General features: G+C 37.7%; 1 protein-coding gene across 1 annotated transcript in view; it reads left to right on the top strand.

The window, feature by feature from the left end:
* The window catches only part of LOC104520452 (utrophin-like), a gene marked incomplete at its 3' end in the record, with an annotated part of 85,575 nt that extends 64,993 nt beyond the window's left edge, over nt 1-20,582 (top strand). The window contains 12 exon segments of the mRNA XM_010162148.2: nt 1-64; nt 545-718; nt 1,351-1,506; nt 3,125-3,295; nt 5,053-5,232; nt 7,908-8,036; nt 8,160-8,330; nt 8,927-9,076; nt 10,556-10,693; nt 11,487-11,639; nt 18,399-18,587; nt 20,410-20,582. The exon segment at nt 1-64 is cut by the window's left edge and continues 28 nt beyond it. Coding sequence (XP_010160450.2) covers nt 1-64; nt 545-718; nt 1,351-1,506; nt 3,125-3,295; nt 5,053-5,232; nt 7,908-8,036; nt 8,160-8,330; nt 8,927-9,076; nt 10,556-10,693; nt 11,487-11,639; nt 18,399-18,587; nt 20,410-20,582 — 1,848 coding nt within the window.
* Nucleotides 20,583-21,293: the final 711 nt, after the last annotated feature.

The raw sequence follows: 21,293 nt of genomic DNA, 5'->3' as shown, positions 1-21,293 counted from the left end.
TTTCCCTCCTGCTTCTCCTGAATGCAGATCTCCCCGGGGTGGAACTCAGCTGGATGCTTTGCAGGTAAAAATATGAGAGTCACACTAAGAATTGAAATGTGAAGAGCTTCTGGTTTTCAATTACACACTGCTGTTGTCAGCCTGTAAATTGCTTGGTGCAGTCAACTGAACCTCAGAAGTAAATGGTATATGCTTTAACATGCTTTCTTTAGGGAACAAGCAGCACTAGGTGAATTGAATAAGGAAGTTTAAATTTCATAAGTATAAAGAGATAAACTCTGAAAGTCAGGAAGTCTCTGTACTTTAGTAGAATAGATATTTTAAAAGTGTATGATACAGAATTATAGCTCTCTTGCACCTCAGGTGGAGATTAGGAATGGGTGATGGAATTTGGCTTGGCAAATAGTGTTGCCATGTGTACTGAGTTGGTGGTGGCATGAGAGAGGAGTTAGAATCTATGAGAGGAAATGCTTTAAATATTATCTTTTTGAAGTGCATATATTAATTGAAAAATAATTTTTTAACATAATATTCATTAAAACAGAGAAAACTCCGTGAAGTATCTACAAAGTATCAGCTTTTCCAGAAACCAGCCAATTTTGAGCAGCGCATGTTGGATTGCAAGCGAGTGTTGGATGGTGTAAAAGCAGAACTTCATGTCTTGGATGTGAAGGATACTGACCCCGATGTAATCCAAGCTCATCTGGACAAGTGTATGGTAAGTATGCAACGCTCTTAAATCATGCTTGGGAATGTTTCTTTCTTGTGTCATTCTTCTTGCCTAAACTATCTCCTGAGGAAATTTTGCTTAAAGTCCTGATGGAACTGTTTCAACTTTTTACAAAATGCCAACAGAACAATTGATAACTAAAAGCCTCTGATTCTTCTGGGTGAGAATGTGGACATAAACAGTAGTGGATTGTTGATCACAATTGTGGTGGAACTGCTGAGTTTTTATAAACTCTCTTCCCTGGCTCATCCTCATGTTATGGAGAAGCATCACTCCAGGGGCAAGTTTGCTTGGTTCTTAGTATTTGAACATGATAAACAGTATAAAACAAATATTATACATAAGATCAAGTACAGACCACAGTGTTAGTGTTGCTACATGTTGTTATGAGTCAACACTGCTAAGTTTTTGGGATAATTATTTTTCTTTTTTTTTGAGGGGGTGGTGAAAATTTAAACTGGAAGAAGATATGGAAAATCAGGAGTTGAAATCTTCTTGGCAGACTTTGCTCTTAATTGCTCAGAGTTTAAATGCAATCTGACAGTCAGGTCCCCAAATGAAACAGAGTCTGAAAATCTGCACCACAAACTGATCACCAATATACATATTTGTGTTTTTAGAAACTCTATAAGACCCTCAGTGAGGTGAAATTGGAGGTTGAAACCGTCATCAAGACAGGAAGGCAAATTGTACAGAAACAACAGACAGATAATCCCAAAGGGATGGATGAACAACTGACAGCATTGAAATTTCTTTACAATGACTTGGGGGCACAGGTAAGAAAAACAAATGTATACATGAATGTTTATCTGCATATAAGTTCCTCTCTTTGTTGTTTTGATGTCAGATGCTGTTTTAAGTTTGATTCTGAAGGTGATACTGTATAGGCTATTTGCTACATCCAGGAGCAATCAGTTGAGAGATTAAAGGTTATGTATAGCAATCCTGTGGTTGTGCAAGGCCCCTGTGCTCACAGAGTGTTCCTGGAGGGGAGGTAGCCCTGAAGAAAGGAAGGCTGACAGAGCTTTCATCATTCTGGCAAAGCTGGCCTGCTATTTGTTAAAGGCTTTGAGCACCTGTTGTACCTTCTCTTCTCTGTAAACCAGCCTGCAAAATAATTTGCTATCAGATTGTCATATGAGAAGTTTGCTCTCAGTATGAAATAACAAATGTAGGCAAACCTGTATTTCCCATGAACTTTATTAAATATTGATTTATTTTATTAGTAACTGAATAGTTATTTATCCACATGAAGTGTTTAAAAATGGTTAAACTCTTAGAGGGCAGAGGGGAAATAGGAGATTCTTTTCCTACCTAAAGGAAGACAGAAGTTCAAGCAGACTTATGCCTGTTCAGTGTTCTGTGAATGAAGCTGTGGTTAAGTGGCCAGATTACATTGTTGGAATACCTTGAAATGGACCCTAGCAAATATTTTGTCGTTGTAAAGTGGAGAACATTCATGAAGGTGTGGATTGAGCCAGGTTGGATGAGGCTTTGAGCAACCTGGTCTAGTGGAGGGTGTCCCTGCTTATGGCAGGGGGCTTGGAACTAGATGATCTTTTAGGTCCCTTCCAACCCAAACCATTCTATGATTCTAGTGGAATCTGTGCATCTGTAACTTGAAAAGCATGTGGACAAGAAACTGGGAAAGGATAGAAAGGCGAGAGTTATTTGCAGTATAAAATGTTATGGTTTTGTTTGTGTCTGACTTTTTTATTTTTAGATCTTCAAAGAGTGCATTATTTTGAATAAATATGTGCAAACACTAAGCTGAGACAAAGGACATTTTTTCAAAATGTCAATTGATTCTGACTGTTATGGTTAGATTTATTCTCAACTCTGTGTTAAAGTTTGACCGGACTAATTGTGTAGCCCATGTGAAATAGAATTTGTTATACTGCAGCAAACATCAAATTTCATATTCACTTTACTGAGATGTTTTCAAGGGCAGACTAGATTTTCAGTAAAAGTTTTCTTTACAGCTTGCTGCTAGCAGGTCTATCAAAATACAAAAAAGCTGAACTTTACCTGTGTGAGTGAGTGACTGGATTCTGTATCCCTTTAAGTTTCAGTTAAAGTATCATAATTAAAGAAGTTTAAAGACAAATTTGGTAATTACTAGCTATAAATAAGTTGATGTGCGGATTTCTTTGTCTCCTTTAAGTGTAACTTGATTGAAAGTTATTCTAGTCTTGTTTATTCTGCTTTGTGTAGTAAGATGCGGAGGTTTATAAACAGTTTTTCTTTTCAGGGTCCTCCCCTAATGGAAGACAGTCCTCAGATGCAAGGAAGGATCTTATGTATTTGGGTGGATATTTTAGCTGGCTGGCACATGTGCTTTTGCTGTCTTTTATAATCTAATTTTGTTTTCTTTTCCTTTTTATTTTTTTGCAGGTGACAGAAGGAAAACAAGACCTCGAAAGAGCATCCCAGCTGGCACGCAAAATGAGGAAAGAGGCTACCTTTCTGTCAGAGTGGCTAGCTACCACTGAGACTGAGCTTGTGCAGAAGTCCACTTCAGAGAGCTTGCTTTCTGATCTGGATTCAGAAATTGCCTGGGCCAAAGTAAGCATGCTCTAAATATCTGGAATAATTTTATAACATTACGGCAGTACTATGTAGATGTGGCTATGAATTTAAGTCCCTGTAACTTGTTCCTAAATCTTCTACATCATGAAACTTTAGTAGATTCAGTAGATCCGAGTCTGATCTGTTTTATCTCAGGGATCTTACCTCAAACTTAAATTGCCAGTGAAATATTAAAGATATTAATAGGTATTTGGTATTAATAGGTATTTAAGTGACTTACTGAGTCTCTAACAGTTCAAAAGTGTAATATTCTTAATTATCAACAAATATAATTTTCGACCAGGTCAAATATTTTACTAGTAGAGCAAACTGAAAGTTCATTGATGTTTTCAATGAAAAATTGAGTTTGTAACTTGTTGAAACAGCTTTGTCTTCAAAATTGTGACTTTGCAAAACAAAAAGCTCCTGTAATGCCTTATTAGAAAAACATTTAATTATAACCTCTTCTCACCCATTTCACTCAGGATTAGCAATCATTAGCACTACACTGCTGCTGTGTCAGTATGTGTAAGATTTATTTCCAAACAAGCTTGTAAATACTTATTGAAGTATGCTTATTATACATTTGTAAGCAATGCAAATAGTTTCATGAGCTCTTACACTGCACCACCAGGAGGATGAGCCCTTTATGTTGCATACAAAGTTGCCCTTTCTGTCTTGAGGATTTCTAGAGACAATTTTAAAATGACCTAACTTAAGTATTTGCTTCTGTCTCTAAGATAATAAGTTATGAAAAAATAATAAATTTATTTACTTCACAGATAAGATGCTGAAGGAGCTCCAGACACTAGTTGTGATTAACTGCGTTCTTTTACACACTGTACACTGACATCAAAAAGCTTTCTAAATAGCCAGATGTTATCAATAATAATCAGTTATCTTGTGTGGCAGGAGGTGCGATTTTCCACATGGAAACCATACACTGATATTCAAGAGATGACATATTGCTTAATTCGTATGTCAGTTTGCATTCTTTCAAAGGAGGTGATTTTTTTTAGGTCAAAAAAACCCTATTTAAAATCAGACATTACTTGGAAAAAGTATTAGAGCTCAAGATACATATATTTATGTGTATCTGTATAGGTAATATAACAATAGGTTTCCTGTAATATGTGACAAGTGAATTGAACATATGCAGTAACGAGTGGTGGTGGTTCTCAAAAAATGTTCTGTGTTGGCCCACCACTTTTCTCATTGTTGCCAACTGTAAAAGCACTTTAATAGAAAAAGATACAGAGAAATCCAAAGTGTCTCTTCAAAATTGCTTCCTCTGTGGTGCTTGACAGTGCAGAAAAGAACCTTTTAAAATTACACCTATAATATGGTGTGGTGTATTTGCTTTACCTGCTTACTGAAAAGCAACTGTGAAGATGTTATAAAACAACAAAACAAAGGTCTCAAGGTAAGTTATTAATGACACTTACGTGCATTGTGCTCTCACTCACTCTTCTCTCTCAAAAAAGGAGATCACTGTCTACAGAGACTGAATATAAACAGAAGGTGATTCTACTTAGTTTGATTTTTCTCAGGTGGAGATCATCTATGATACTACTCTCAAAAAAGGAGATCACTGTCTACAGAGTCTGAATATAAACAGAAGGTGATTCTACTTGGTTTGATTTTTCTCAGGTGAAGATCATCTATGATACTATTTTTTTTTTTTCCTGTGGAGGTAAAAATATGGCTCCCTTGCACTTGGGAGCACTGTGTAGTATTAATGACTCTTGTTTCAGAATGTGCTGAGAGAGCTGGAGAGGAGGAAAACTGATCTGAAGAGCATCACAGAAAGCTGCACTGCACTCCAGGCTCTGGTGGAAGGGAGTGAAACTTCCCTGGAGGAGAAGCTGTGTGTCCTTAACGCTGGCTGGAGCAGAGTTCGGACCTGGACCGAGGACTGGTGTGACACCTTGTTGGTAAGCTGCACGCATGACAAATATTCAGGTGGTTCTCCCTCCCCACCCTTGGAGCAATTGCAATTCTTGCTTGTCTCACTTCTCTGTGATGTGAAGCTTCTATGATGCTTCATGGATTTAAAGGAATGCAGAATGGATATCTGGTTACTCTGTAGCTGGAGAGATGAGTCACGAGGTTATATACAATAAAGAAGGTGGGAAACTACTTTGCAAGTGTTAGATGTGCTAATAAACACTGGTACCATATGCTTGGTAGTAGTGACTGTTGCTTAGTGGATAGGAGGTAAAAATGCACAATTGGGATGTGAGAGTGATGAAATATCTCAGGCAGACGGTTAACGTGACTGAGTGCGAATAACCTGCTTAGTTGTAGAGAGTAAAACTGGAGGTTTAACTTTTGTTTTTCCTTTTGTCTTTCTCCTTGCTTCAATGGTAGGACTCTTTTCTGGGTTCTTACTCTCCCTAGACTTTGTGGTGTAATTCACCTTTTCTGTAGAAAATCCAGCATATGCTTAGTGAACACCTTTCACACATCTGTTGGTTTAATCTTTATTCCCCATCTCCGTCCTTATGTGCCATCACGTTACATTTTTAATCTTTTGTCCTTATTTACAGATTTATCTCCTTGTACCTTTTCCCTGTCAACGTTTTATCACTTTCTGTTTTGCTGTACTTAGTGCTAGCCTTTTGTGCCCACTTGTTATTTAGCTCTTAATACAATTCTTGATATCCTAGTGAATAGAAGTAACTTTCTAAACTATTCTGAAAAGGGGCATCTACCATTGCACATGGACTGAGTAGGTTGTGGGTCATAGAAGCATTCGTAACACTGCTAGTGGTTCTACTCATTAACTGGTAGATTCCGCCTGATTAAAATGAGAGGAAAAAAACCTACCAGGTTTATTTGCAGTGTTATTTGTTTCTTAACAAGTTAATTAGAGCACAAAAGTTTGATCTTGTGTTTTCTATGTAACTTTCTATAAGCTCATGAATTTGTTAATGGAAGTAAACAACAAAAGAAACTAGCCCAAAAGGATTGGTTTCCATGAGGCTTGTGTGTGCTGCTCTTCATTCAGCCTGAAAGAAACCTCTGTGCCAGCTCCAGCATGAGCAAAGCATTTTTGTGTTGACAGATTTCCTCCAGACCCAGATGATGGCTGTTTAATGGATAATTGATAACTTCCTAGTGGTGTTCAGCAAAGTACTTGAGACCCTCTGTTAGCCTATTGCTCTTTTGGGCAGCCCATAATTGCAAGTGTTTAAGAATATGCCAGCTCTGAGTTGAGGCCAACAGTGTCTGTTTGGCTGAGTAAATGGAAGGCTGAGTGTATTATACAGCCTAAAGCAGTAAGTTTTGCTTAAATGGAAATGAAAGAGTCTGCAATTGGTGCTAATATTGGACTGACATTTTCGGATAGTTAAGGTATTTTTGTGTTGTTCAGCTAGTTATGACAACCCACCTTCAGAAGCCCTTGATAAGGGCTGAAATCATGGAAACTTTGGTGAATACCTAGATGATGAGCACTGTGCATCCTGTCCAATGCCTGTTACAGGTTGTGCTGTTTGTTTCATAATCCAATTATGTCTGTGGTAGGAGTAGTCAGGTAGTTTACCCTTACTTGTCAATGCTGTGAGTTTGATCCACAACTAAAAACCTTCTAAATTATGTTCATTGTCTGGTGATGAGTATTCGCCTTATGCTGACTTTATTAGGTTAAATTTTTCTTTTGCTAGGTGAAGATAAAAGTTTCTTGATGTTGATATAGAGAGCAATCATAGGCCTTCTCTCTTCTTCCCTCCTTTTGTTAGTCTAAAAGATCAAAGCTTAGCTACTCTTTTTTGGGTAAGAAGCTCTATGCTTAAGCAGAGGGGTCTTCTCTAAATCTGATAGCTTTGCTTTGTCAAACAATAATGTGTTGTTTCTGTCTGTGGCACCTAATGTTACAATTCCTGATTACATATGAAAGCAGAGCTAATTAACATTTCTACAATATGTTGACTTTTCTTAAGAGGAAGAAATATTTTTATGTAGTCAGTAAAATATCAAAACTTGACTATTACATTTGTAGGTTTTGGTGTAATCTCCTTTATATTAAAAAACCCCCAACAAATCCAACAACAACCACACATAATGCACACTGTTGTATCTGATAGTGATAGTTGAATAAAAATTGTGGGTTTTTTGATCAACCGAGATGTTGTCTGGATGTAATGTTGTAATACACTGTCTTTATTTAGTTGGACAAACCACCTCAGTTATTTCTGTTTCCCTTTCTATGAATTAGGAAGAATAATATCAGAGTCTAGAATGAAAATTGAATTCTTGTAAAAACTTACTCAAGGTAAAAAGTACAATCTAATTTTCAGTGTTCCTTTCCAAGGTGTATCCATAACGCTTTATTTGACTGATCTCCTTTTTACCCAATGGTGGTTTTGACAGGGTTTGGGTTTTTTTGTGTGTATTTTTTTTGTGTCGTTTCAGTGTTCCTTTCCAAGGTGTATCCATAATGCTTTATTTGACTGATCTCCTTTTTACCCAGTGGTGGTTTTGACAGGGTTTGGGGTTTTTTGTGTGTATTTTTTTTGTGTCAGTGTTTGTTTTTAGTTTTTGTGTTGGGGTTTTTTGTGGATTTTTTTATGTTTCTCACATTGATACTTTTTTTGTCTTTTTCTAGAATCATCAGAGCCAGCTGGAAATTTTTGACGAAAATGTTGCCCACATAAGTACTTGGTTGTATCAGGCTGAAGCCTTGTTGGATGAGATTGAGAAAAAGTCAGCAAGCAAAAAGGAGGAAACTGTGAAGGTAGGAAATGTTGCTGTTAAGTAACCATTTCTGGATTCTAAATTAAGTCAAATCAGGTTTGCTGTCTGGATTTTTTTTTTTCCTTTCCTAGGGTAACCATTTGCATTTTCTTTCATTTCTTAGCGCTTAACGTCTGAATTAGATGATGTTAGTCTGCGAGTGGATAATGTGCGTGATCAGGCTCTCATCCTAATGAATGGTCGAGGGGTGTCATGCCGTGAACTTGTTGAACCCAAACTGGCAGAACTGAACCGTAACTTTGAGAAGGTCTCTCAGCACATCAAAAGTGCCAAGGTGAGGTTGAGTGAGCCCCAAAACATGCTTGGGTTGTGTATGCCAAAATGATGGCAAATAACTTTAGGGAGTAGATCTATATGTGTTAGAACGGCTCTTCTCTGCTTTCTAGTCTAAATATTTATATGTGAAAAATGAACAGACTGATTTATGACCAACTGCTTTTTTTGGGGGTTTTGTTTTTTTGTTTTGTTTTGTTTTTTTACCTGAGTAGTGGGTAGTGGCTTGAATTGCAAATTTACAAATAAGTGTGTTATGAAGATTCAGAAAAAGTAATATATTGCAGTACATATTTATATGAACTACAGAACAGCACCATAAGCTAATGTAACTGGAGATGTTTTGTTTATTTTGAGACCAAAATGCTCAGATTGAAGTTTGAACGTAGAAGCTTGATAATACCTGTCCACACTGTGTCTAAGCTAACTCTCAGTGTTAGATTAAGCAACTCTTGCTACTTACTTGTTTTTATGCTGATATCTGATGATCCTAAAACTGGTATGCCTGTTCATGGAGAATTGGTTTAAGTCATTAAACTGTGTGTGACAGCTCAGACTAAAGTTTCAGCTTGAATAAAGTTTTATTTTGCTTTGCAGATGCTTGTTGGACAAGAGCGACTTCCTGTCATGTCAGAGCCCAGTGAAGTCAGAGTAGCTTTTCCAGACCTGGAAAAATTTGAGAGTGACATACAGAATATGTTAAAAGTTGTGGAAAAGCATCTGGAGTTGAGTGGGGAAGACGAAAAGGTTTGTGAGCAATACAAAAATTAAAGAACTGACTAACTCCCTTTCTATTTTGTCCACATGTTCCATTCCTACTGACTTTGAGGGGGAATTCTTCTGAGAAAATCTTTTTTAATTAAAGACAGGAGTAGAAAATGAAAGGAACTGCCAGGTTGTTGGAAACACTACAAAATTTTCCCATACTTTTCTCATAGCTGCTGCCTCTTGGCTGGTGCATTGAGAGTAACTAGTCATACATCAGTCATCATGGTTTTATGTAATTCAGGTAGTGAACTTTGATTTTCATTTATCTTCTCTCTTCTACTCAAAGTAGTTGTTTATAAGGAATCCTTACTGTAAAAGTAATAGAGTGCAAAACATTTTTTTTCTTCATATCAAAGTTCATATCTGAACTTATGTTGAAATGATTACTTAATGCATCTGAGACTGTTACTATGTATTTGGCAGTTTTGACCCTTTAATCTGTTGCATTGGGTGGATTTTTTTTTTTGTTTTCCACTTTAAATTTAAACTGATATGATATATTGAATCACAGTGTATAGGTAAGGTCAGTAGGTGCTTGTGAGAATTGGTGCAAATAAGAGTGTTGTAATAGCAGAGTCACACAGAATCACAGAATGGTAGGGGTTGGAAGGGACCTCAGGAGATCATCTAGTCCAACCCCCCTGCCACAGCAGTCTCCTGACAACAGGTTGCACAGGAAAAAGTCCAGGCAGGTTTTGAACATCTCCAGAGATGGAGACTCCACCACCTCTCTGGGCAGCCTGTTCCAGTGCTCCAACACCCTTACAGTAATATGGCTCATAGCAAGTCCAAATAAGAACTTGGAAAAACCTGTCATTTTCTAGATTCTTAGCTGGGCTCTGCTACTAACCTGTGTAAAACTGTCCTACTTTTGCTTGCATCTTTTTCACAGTAGCCTTGTTGGCTACAAAACTTGGTAAAGTCTTGACAGGCAACCCTATCTGCCTTTATTTAAGCATGTGAAATACTATAAACTGAGCTGGAAAGCTGATTATAAGTCTATTAATAATGACATTTACTACAGAAAACAATTTTAAAAAGGCCTCTATGGAAGGATCTATTGTTATAGAACATATGCTTCCCTTTGTACTGTTTTTATATAAGTTATGTTTTTGTTTCCTTGCTATTCTGCTCTGAGCTTCCTTATTTTTGTCAGTGAATGTTTAGAACAGAAATGGTGCTGAAGTTATGACATCCTTTTGCTGTGGCTGCCTACTGCTGGCTCATTGAGTGAGCTTCCTGAAATGCATCTCTTTATGAAGTTTATGGAATGACCAAGTTGGATTTTAGGATTTGGTAGTGGTGGAGCAGAATCTTTGCTTGAATTTGTTTGTCTCACATTTGAATAATAAAACACCAGTTCAGTGCCATTACTGTTAATACCTGAGCAAGTAATGAATTAACTTTGGAAACCATAGCTGAGCTTCGTGTAGATAATAGAGACTTGTGTAATTTTAGCTGGATCAAGAAAGAGCTCAGATTGAAGAAGTTTTACAGAGAGGAGGGCAGTTGTTACAGCAGCCTATGGAGGACCATAAGAGAGAGAAGATCCGCATACAGCTGTTGCTTCTGCAGAAAAAGTACAACAACGTGCAGGTATGATGATGGTCATTATAGTTAAAGTTCATTTATGGAGTATTCCTTTGGTATCCTACTTAGAATCTGGTTGTGACTCTCTTAGCGTATAAGATTCTCTGGGGAAGAGTTAAATGTGCATACACACAGTCTGACTCTCTGAATCTTTGCAATTCCAAAATATGAATTTTGTCATTCCAAAGTTTTGGAGGAGTAGTTTTGATTTTTAAAGTCCTTTCCACAGCATCACAAAGAGCCACCTTATATGTATTTACACAGGTGAGTTCAGACAGTTGGGTGTTTGCTTCACCCATCTTTGCTGGCCCTCCAGCAGAGGTTTGTCTCCATTACTGGGTGTGTGACAGGTGACTACCTAGTCATATTCACACAAACATATTAATTGTTCTCAGCTGAAGAGGTTTGCGTGAGTGAGTCTGGTCTTCAGTTCCTCTTGTGTTCTGTAAGATGGTATAATCAGCACTTGCAGACTGTAGGATGTTGTGCTGCTTTCATTCACATGCCATATAGATATATATACACATACTTTTAGCTTACCTATTTGCATCATATTGGAGTTAGTAAGGTGAGGTGTAGCTCAAAGGCAGGGTAAGACCCTCAGGCTGGCTTTGGTTACATGTCTGTGCAGATAAATAGAATATAGCTATTAAAATATAAATGGTGACTATTGCATATTTTGGACTTTGCTTCTTCGGATGAATCCCTCAAGTATTTTTGTTTTTTAAATAAATGAGACCTACCCTGTTCATTACTTCCCTCCTCTTATACTGTATTTTCCTAATACTCTGGATTGCAGGAGTGCAGGTCATTTCAAAGGAGGCAGGTGGTGGAACTCTCTCCAGTGTTTTCCCAGTATAAGAAGGAACATGACAGTCTAATGAAGTGGCTGGATGAGGCTGAACATCGTTTGTCAGGGCTGCAAGGTGTGGAAGATGAACAAAAACTACAGGTAAAGGAGACACTTATTTTCTTAGAGCAAACAGAGTGAAGGCTGTGTGTGATCTGTAGACACTCATATATTAGGGTTTTATGGCTCTTCTTTTGACACCTTCTTGCAAAGAAGTGTTTTCAAAATGACAGCATTCATTTTTCATTAGGAATTTATCTGCATACACTATATCGGGTTTTCTACATGATTGTCATAGGTCCAAAGTATCACAGCCATCAGGCCCAAGTCTTAAAGCGTGATCTGGGTGGTGTGGTTGAATTTAGGGCAGTTTCTCTTGCCAGTCTTGCTCATGGGGATTATGCTTGGCTCTTTCTGATACCCAACCTTCTTGGTTGTTGCAGGTATGATAAAAGCCTTGTTTGAGGCTTAAACTTGGTGCCTCTGCATCCTGTGGTTGGGATATTGTAAATGCTCTGATGCTGCCTTTTGCTGCCTTAAGTGCTTAGGGAGTGATTACTGCCCTCGTGATTGATATTAGTGTACACAATGAAGATTAATAAAAATGACAGAGGTTGAAGTATTTCTCATGAGAAGAGTTATGTATGATAATATGTGCGTGGGTCTTGACAAACAATTTAACAACTGGTTTAATAGGACGTCAGGGTATGATGAAATTTGCTGCCCAGAAAGCTGTATGTCTTAATTGTTGATTCCACAGATACTTTCAGTGGGGTTTTTTGTTTGTTTTGTTGTGTTTGTGGGTTGTTGGTGGTGTGGTTGTTTCTTGGCTTTGTGTTGTTTTATTTTTTGTTCTAAATATTTTATTTCTCCCTTTCATCTTTCAAAATGCTTTGGCCACATGGTAATTACATTAATATTTTAGGCAATAACAGTGAGAAATCTTGTGAAGCAGTAAGTAATTTCTTGGACAAGCTTGGGGGCTAGGCAATCTGTCAAGTACTTCTCAGTTTCTGTGTATGAAGCTTCATAATTAAAACCAATCAGTCTCTTTTTGATTGCTCTTTAACTTTGTAACCCAGCACCAATTAACTTGGAGGCAGAGGTAAAATGCTCTGGTTCCCCACTTGTACCACAAAATTGTAATGTGATGCTCTTCATTCACAGCTGTAGTTCTATGTGGCTTCAGCTGCCTATAATAGCTGTAGACCTTTGTCAGATGGTCTACTCTCCTTGGTCATGCTGGCTATTCAGTACCAGCTATGAAAGGAAACCTTTTAAATCTACTCTTTAGATTGAGTTTTTCAAATTATAAGTGTCCCCCTGTGGAGCTGGTCAGCAAAGATGGCCCCACGTCTGTTTTAACTGTCTGACATCTGACTACTTTGTTGGGTCCCCAGTGGTGGCTCCTGGTGTACTGTGGTACTTACACATGAGCTCCTTTGCACCTGACTGATGCCAGGGAATTTGTTTGAAGGAAATGAGGATCCATGGATGTTTAAAGTAGAACAACATGATTCAGTTTTCCTGTTTGACCACCAGCTGCTTTGAGTGAATCAGTTAATAGATTGGAAAGGGAAAAAGGTGCACCTGGATGGCTCTTTCTGAATGAGAGCAGTGCAGTTGTGCCACAGGCTGGTCTTCCTTGCCACTGCTGGTCTCACTGCAGGTTGACTGATCTCTAAGGAAGATCCTTTGTCTCCTATAAAGCCCATTCCTGGATTACTGCACCTTGGTCTCTAGGAGCTGAATGCAGAGTATAGTGTAAATATGGATTACCACAGCAATTACAATAGACTATTGATGGAAAAATGTTATCTTTGCTCAGAATTGTGTAAAAAATACCCTTTTACTTCTAGATGTAGTTTCTAGTCTGAGTCAACTAGGCTTTCAGAAGGGGACCACAGCACTTCTCATTACTGCTGTGAAACTTAGAAACCACAGAATCACAGAATGGTAGGGGTTGGAAGAGACCTCAGGAGATCATCTAGTCCAACCTCCCTGCCAAAGCAGGTTCCCTACAACAGGTTACACAGGAAAGCATCCAGGTGGATTTTGAACATCTCCAGAGATGGAGACTCCACAACGTCTCTGGGCAGCCTGTTCCAGTGCTCCAACACCCCTACAGTAACAAAGAGTTTCGTTAGGTTTGTCTGGAACTTCTGGTGTTCCAGTTTTTGCCCATTGCCCCTTGTTCTGTCACTGGGCACCACCAAAAGAGCCCAGCCCCATCCATTTGGCCCCTAGACTTCCTGCACTTTAGGTGTTTATAGACATTGATAAGATACCCTCTGTCTTGTCTTCTCCATACTGAAGGGTCTCAGCTCTCTCAGCCTCTCCTCGTACAGGAGATGCTCCAGGCCATTCATCATCAAAACTGCTGCATTTGCTTCATGTGCCTGTGCCTCTAGCTTTCAGATATCTGAGTGGTAAGCCAGCCTGTCTCAGGTGACCTTATTTTACTTTTATGGCTTGTTCTTTCACCTGCTTTACTAATTGATCTTGAACACCAAGAATGGTATGGGACCATACCACTTCTGAAGAGAGGAATAGTGTTCCCAAATATCATCATCATTTTAGATGAACACAGTTGCTCCAGAATTTTCTTTGAGCCACCAGAATTTACTTACCCTCAGCACCAGAGGGGACCCTAACGCTAAAATTCTGCAATGGAAACAGCCCCTCCCCAGTTTTTACCATCTATTCTGTGTTTGAACACCCTTCCTTCCCATTTAGTCAGTAGGGATATCTGATGAAGGGTGGAGAAAGGGAAACCCTGAATGTATCTATAGGTTCTCCAGACTACCAAATAGCAAATTGCAGTGCTTTTTGCTCCTCTCAGCTCAGGACTGAGAAGCCCAAAATGAATTCTTGACCCACTGGTGCGCAGCTGGCTCAACTCTTCACCTTGATAGAAGGAAGGTGCAGTCAGCGGAGGAAGATAAACTAGTGTTTGAAATGAACACACAGGTAGAGAAAGAAAGATTTCAGTTGCCAAGCTGGGGAGCAAACTCCAATTAAGGTTTTATGTAATACATTATTTACATTTTTTTAATGAGTGCGGAGGAGAGGACTTATTTATGGTGCTTGAAGGTCATATATAGCTATATATTGATTTGATGGAAGTAGCTGGATCATAAATACTCCTCATCATGTATACTTCTAGGGATTATGGATTTAAGTGTTTCTGAAATATTGGTAAGCCTTCTGCATAGCAGGTAGTTTTGAATAACCCTTGTTTTACCACAAATCCATTAGCTAGAAAAGCCTGCATCAGAAGTTTATATCTCCTTGAGTTCCTTATTTTCTAATCTTGCTTTAGTATTTACTTTAATTGCTATATTCTGGCTTGGCTTGGAATGAGGGAAAGGAAAAATTAAATAAAATGAAAGTGATAGTTTTGCAGATGGTAAGTGAATTTGCCGTTGCAGGCACAGTGCAGTTTTTCTTATAAACTGAAACACAGACACCATCTTAAAGGCTTTTGAAGTATTATTCCTGCAATAAAAAACTCATTTGTTTGTGCTTTTCAGAAGGAAGGTTTTGGATTACTTAAATATGAAACATTAGCTAAATTGCCCACAAATATGTTGCTTACTGACTACATTAATTAACCCACAAGAACAAATAAAATGGACAAGAGATTTTTAGCTTTGAAAAACCTTTTCCTAGAAAACTGGCTATGAAATATTTTGAGTGAGAGAGAGAAGGGGCAAGAACTGTTAAAAAAGTGAGCATTTTTAATCAAAAGGGTATCTATTTGCAAAGATGACAAGTAATATGTGATGATCTGAAATTAGACTGGGTAAACACTTTTGGCTACAATGTTTTTGTAGTTAAACATGCAAAGTAAACTGTTTAATTTTATGTCAATTTCTTTCCAAAATCCACTTGGAAGCAAGTCAGACTATCTCCTTGAGTTGCAGATTTTGTTTCAATATATATTTAAGTGTAAAAGGGGAAAGGGGAAGAAAATCTGAAACCAAATTCTGAATTGTAGGTTGAACTAGATGCTAAGTATAGGAAGAAACAAATTTTATTTTGACCACTGAATTAAAATTATTTTTAGCAGGTCTCATTGAGAGGTCTTATTTATAGAATGTACACTAATAACTGAGTATTCCCCTTTTTCCCCCAGTCCTACATTTTTCCTAGTATTTAAAGAGAGACAAAATTTAATAAACATGCTCTTTCACCACTGAAATTAAAGTAGAAAAGGACTATTTAAGTCATCCAGTCAGATCGCCTCCTAAATAATCTTTGGTTAATTTCTTCTTTGTGAGTGCTTAAGAAAAGTTTGTTTGCTTGCTTGCTTTTTTTTTAAAAAAAAAACAAACCCCCCAAACCCTGAAAACCATCTTCTGTGACATTTAGGTGTTTGATTTGCATGAAATAGACTTCTCTTCCTTTTTTTTTTTTTTTTTTTTTTATTTTATGCTGCATTTTTGAAGCTGCCACTGTGCAATGCAAGGTAGAGAACAGCTGAACAACTGAAACTCAGCTGTAGTAAGGCACTAATGTGTTTATAACACTTACATATGTTCACCTTTAAGAAGGAGAGTTGTGAAAGGAGGAAACATCATCTAAGTCATGGGAGACAGCTGGAGAAGGTTAGTAATGAGGTGTGCTCTGCAGGAACAGCATCAGGAGGAATACACTGCTTTGCAGAAGAGCAGCAACCTGGCCCAGGATGGTACTGCTGGGGAAGCAGAAAGTTTCAGTATATGTCAGTGCTGGCAACAAATGGAAAATGAGTTTGCTGCATGCCAAAAGATGCTGGTTTAAGTCTTGTGCAAGTTTTTTCTAATGAGAGATAAAGCAATGTGTGTGAGGTAGAAAGATAATAAAGTCCAGTGACCTATTCATTTGGGTGAAGGCCAGATTCTGGACTGTTCCCTGTGTGAGAATGGGACTAGTGGGATGATGGAGAGTTGGAGAAAACACCGTGTGATGTTGCTGAAGGTGGCTGTGCTGCAGCAGGCATCCTGGTGTTTGTTCTAACCCAGGCTCATTCCACATTGCTGGGGAAAAGATACTTTGAGTTGCATAAGCTTTGTTTTTTTGCATCTGGGGACTCTCCTTCCACAGGAAATCATACCACTGTCTAAGTCTTGGGTTTTTGCTCCAAATTTCAGTGATGCAAGCTGACAAAATATACAGAGAACTTCAAGAAAATGTAGGAGCATCAGGAAGCATTTGGGGAGCACTGGGGACCAAGATGCTGGATTTGTAACTAAAGCATACAGAGTAGTTTGTTTTTTACTGTAGTGCTTGCTTGCTGTACTGTTAGTGAATCAAAGGCAATGCTGACTATTTTGTGATGCTTGTCTGTAATACTTGTTTTCAGTAGACTCAGCTTATGCTTATGTGCCTGTACATCCTGTTTCTTTGGTGTGCAATGAATGACTGAAAGTATACCATGGTTGGTTGTAAAGACCTTGTGCAAGTAGATCTGTGTCCTCAGTTTCAATACAGGGATGACTGTCTACTTTAAAAAAAAAAAAAAAAAAATAATAATAATAATGATAAAAAAAAAACCTCAAGCCAACACAAGACAAATAAAATCCTTAGGAGCATTCATTTCATGAGAAGAGATCCTGATTAGTGAATACGTGAACATACCTTTTCTGCTCCAGTTCTTTTCTTTTGAACTACACATGGTGCATATGTTAGATTTCAGTTAATTTGAGTGACATACTTGAAATGCTCAGAAACATGCGGAGGAGGAAGATACAGACAGGTGTTTGTAAACAACTTTGTTAGTGGGGCTTAATATTTTACTGGTTGTCAGCTGTGCTAGTGATTTGCATGTGTGTACCCAGCCCAGACTAATTTCAAAGTAAAATTCACTGGCTGAAATTGCTGTGAACATATATTTATTCTACACATGTTTAAGTGTATTCTCAGCTGTTAGTAGATTGTATAGTCAAGTGTCTCTGTCTTGCTTGACTCAAATTCACTGAGTACAAGATGCTGGCTTAAAAGTTGCTTGAATTCTTCAGTGTTTGGAGATGGGTTTACTTTTTCATTGCTGATTTTAAAGAACTGGTCTGTTTTCAGAGATGGTAACAGAATCCTGTTAGACAAGAAACCTTTTCAGCAAAAAAATGCTTTCAGTCTTTAGAGTATCTGCTTCCCCTGCCTCTGCTACTTTTGCCAGGCACGGCAGGGTATAGCTTCTTGCAGCTGGTTTCCTAATGCTTCATATCCAGGCCATCATTTATGATCCAAGAAAAAGCTGTGTTTAAATTACTGTTCTTGCTTTCTTATCTGCCAACATGGTACTTGGCTAGATAGCCTGGTCTTACAGCCAGAGCAAATAACAATTGCCAAGCTCTTGAGGAGTTAGTTTTATTTAAAAAATAGTTAGGAAATGTGGGTGGAGATGCTTAGTGAAAAGAATGTAGAGAGGGGAAAAAAAAGTCTGCTTCAGTAAATCTGTAGCTTCCGGGAGTCCTTGATGATGAAGGAAACAGGAAGTGGGTTGAAATCACAACTAGATACAGGCTCAGTCAAGAAGTTTAATTTCTGGAAGTGATAAAGATCAAGGTGAGAGAAACAGCAGTGCACTTCCCACTCACAGGAATTTTAATAAAGAATAATACAGAGTCATTGTGAAGCATGATATCTACTGTTTTCTAACTTTAAAAAATAAATATAGAAACTGCTCACTGCAGGACTTTTAGAATTCTGAATTTCTGTAACTTTGCTAGAAACGCCTTTGTTGTGCCTTGTAATGTAGAAAATATATATTAATATATATTTGTATATATATTATTCTGAATATAGTTTACTGATTCAGGATTTTTTTCATAAAATTGCTTGTTCTTTGAAAGATAAAATAAACTTTCATGTTTTTAGGCAACCCCTGTCCAGCAGAGGTTAAAAGGGCACTTTGCAGCGGTTAGGACATTGCCTTTTTCAGCTGAATACTTGGTTGAAATCAACAAAGTCTTGCTGGCCATTGCTGACGTTGAACTGCTGCTGAATGCACCAGAGCTGAACACTGGCATCTATGAGGATTTTTCAACTCAGGAAGATGCACTGAAGGTACTGCATGCCTAAGCATTACATTCAGAAGGAAGAATGGGAGAAGGGAATAGCAGAAGAAAAAAGACCACTTGAGCAACTGCATAGCTGTATTTGTATTTTTACTCAGTATATACTGGATCAATATACACTGAAATTTAAATAATAAGACAATTTTGTGGCTAATTTTTCTTTTATGCAGAATCTGGACACAAAGTGGAGCAGCATGGAAGCTGGGTGGGAGGCTGGGGGAGAAGGGTTTGACTTATTGTGTTGGATAAACTGTTTTTTTTCATCCCGTAGTCTATGTAATATGTAGCAAAACACTAAAGCCAATCTCCTTACGTTCCTGCTTGGTCTCCTTAATACAGCTACTGTTCTGTGTGTCACATGAAAGCAATTGTTCACATAGGAAGATGGGAAAAAGGTAGATTCTTGACTTTTGTATGAGGCTACCAGGCAATGGTCCCTGTTCTGACTAGCACAGCATCAATATGTGCTCAGTTTTAAGCTCCCACTTCTCCTCACTGACAGCAGTAGGTTTACCTGGGTGATTAATGATGAGGAAGTAGTTAAGGATTTGCCCTTCTTCAGAAAGGGATGAAGAAAGTATGTTTGAAAATATTGAATCCTGCTGTCAAATGTGAGGTAAGTATGTAGAAGTCTGAATCCTGGTTAGTTTGAGCATGCAAAGGAGCATGATACAGCGATTCCCACAGAAAACATACATTGGAGTTGGGAATTACACATGGTGTGGTGCAGTGTAGATGTACCTCCATGGGTTGGGAAGCACTGTGGGGTCCATGTGCCCTTATATTTGAGGTAGTCAGGATTTGCCTTTCACCTAGAGCTAGATCAGCTGTTTCTGCAGCTGTTACACATGTCCTTTAAAAGCTCTTCAGAATTTCAGTCCACTCTTCTGACCTGCTTTTCTTTATGCTGTGTACACACTTTGATTTTTCATATTTGTTTTTTAGCATAGTTTTTAAAAGCAAATAGGGGAATAATGACAACAATTGGCAAAGTAGGTGACACCTCTGTTTTGTTGATGAGATTTTCTTGTCCCTGTTGACTCTGCTTCTGTGCTCCCTTAAATACAATTAGGAGTGTTTATATTAAGATAGGTTTAAAATCCTTCATCTGATTTTGAAGTTCTGGTGTATTCTAAGGCTGTTTTCAGAAGAAGCAAATAGCAGAGCATAGAATTTTTAGAAGCGTTACTGTTTTAAATTAAAAAAGATAAGTAAATTCCACTGTTTGCATGGACTGTTTGTACTCTGAATACCAAGGCAGTCTTAGAACAGCATCTGGTTTAAAGGTATTTTCACATCATAGTTCAATGATATTTGAAATAGATTACTTTAACTTTGTCATTTAAATGTAAAACTTCTATGCAGCTTATGCTTTTGTAGTTCTATGTGTATGTGAGGTTACATGAAGCAGAATAGTCGTGTTTGTGGCTCCTGTTTCACATGAGGAAGGAGTATGTGCAGTGTCTTCATGACACAGGGGCAGATCTGTTTAATAATGAAGATATTGCTGTTTTGAGAAGTATGGTATTCCCCTTTACCTCAGGAACAGATTGGATATATGGAATATTTAATGCTCTTCATAAAAAAACTGAGGACACATGATGAAAAAGGTGTGATTCAGCTCAGTTGCTAAAACTGATTTATTCTGTAAGCTGCTGATGGTCATGGTCTTATTGTAGATACAGATTTTTGGAACAGTGTTTTGAAGAGATTACTTTTTGGTCTTTTTACTTTTTTTTTTTTACATTTTTTTTTTTATTCCCTGCTGGTGTTGACTCTACTAATGGTGTGTGTCATTACTGTGCTTGCAGAACATAAAAGATATTTTGGATAAACTTGGGGATCAAATTGCAGTCATACATGAGAAGCAGCCCGATGTTATATTAGAAGCATCCGGACCTGAGGCGATACAAATAGGAGATGCACTAACCCAGTTGAATGCGGAATGGGATAGGATTAATAGAATGTACAATGATCATAAGTGGTAAGTCAAGGAAGTTTGGTTTCTGTGACATGGTAAATATTTTATGTACTTGAATATAAGCATTTTACAAATGTACTCTAATGATGAAGATAAAGAGTTTGGGAGTAATTAGCTTTAATATGTTAGTGTTATACAATATTTGACAGAATTATTGAATGTTTAAACAGTTAATGTGCAAATTGTAGTTTGGATGCTTTTATGAAGCTGATTGTTTGTTTATACTTTATAAAACAGAGTATTTTGTTTATAAAACTTTTTTTTTGTTTTTGTAAAGATACCACAAAGCAAAATTCTACAAGAAAAATGTTGAGTAGGACACATTTTAACAAAGAATGCAAGGCTGCTTTGGAAGGAAGGAAGGAGTTTGCAAGGATGGGGTCTTTAAAATACATCATATGGTAGTTGCTAATAATATTTGTAAATAATTGAAGAGGAGATGACCATTTTAGAAAATTTTGTGGTTGAGATAATAAGAGAATATTGAAATCAATGCTTAAGAAAAATATATTTCCTATTTAATTTCCACAAAGATCAAATAGCTGTAATTTAACTTATTAAATTACAGCTACTTGGGGGGTAGGGAGGGAAGTTAAACTAAGCTGTGATTTCTCCTCACCCCTTATAGATTATAGTCTAAAATGAAGATGCTTTACTATGTGAAACATCTTTAAACGTTGTGGTGGGTTAATCCTGGCTAGAGGCCAGATGCCC

Source organism: Antrostomus carolinensis, unplaced genomic scaffold, assembly GCF_000700745.2.
Source record: "Antrostomus carolinensis isolate BGI_N321 unplaced genomic scaffold, ASM70074v2 scaffold6902, whole genome shotgun sequence".
NCBI lineage: Eukaryota > Metazoa > Chordata > Aves > Caprimulgiformes > Caprimulgidae > Antrostomus > Antrostomus carolinensis.
This window is presented reverse-complemented; position numbering and strand designations above follow the sequence as displayed.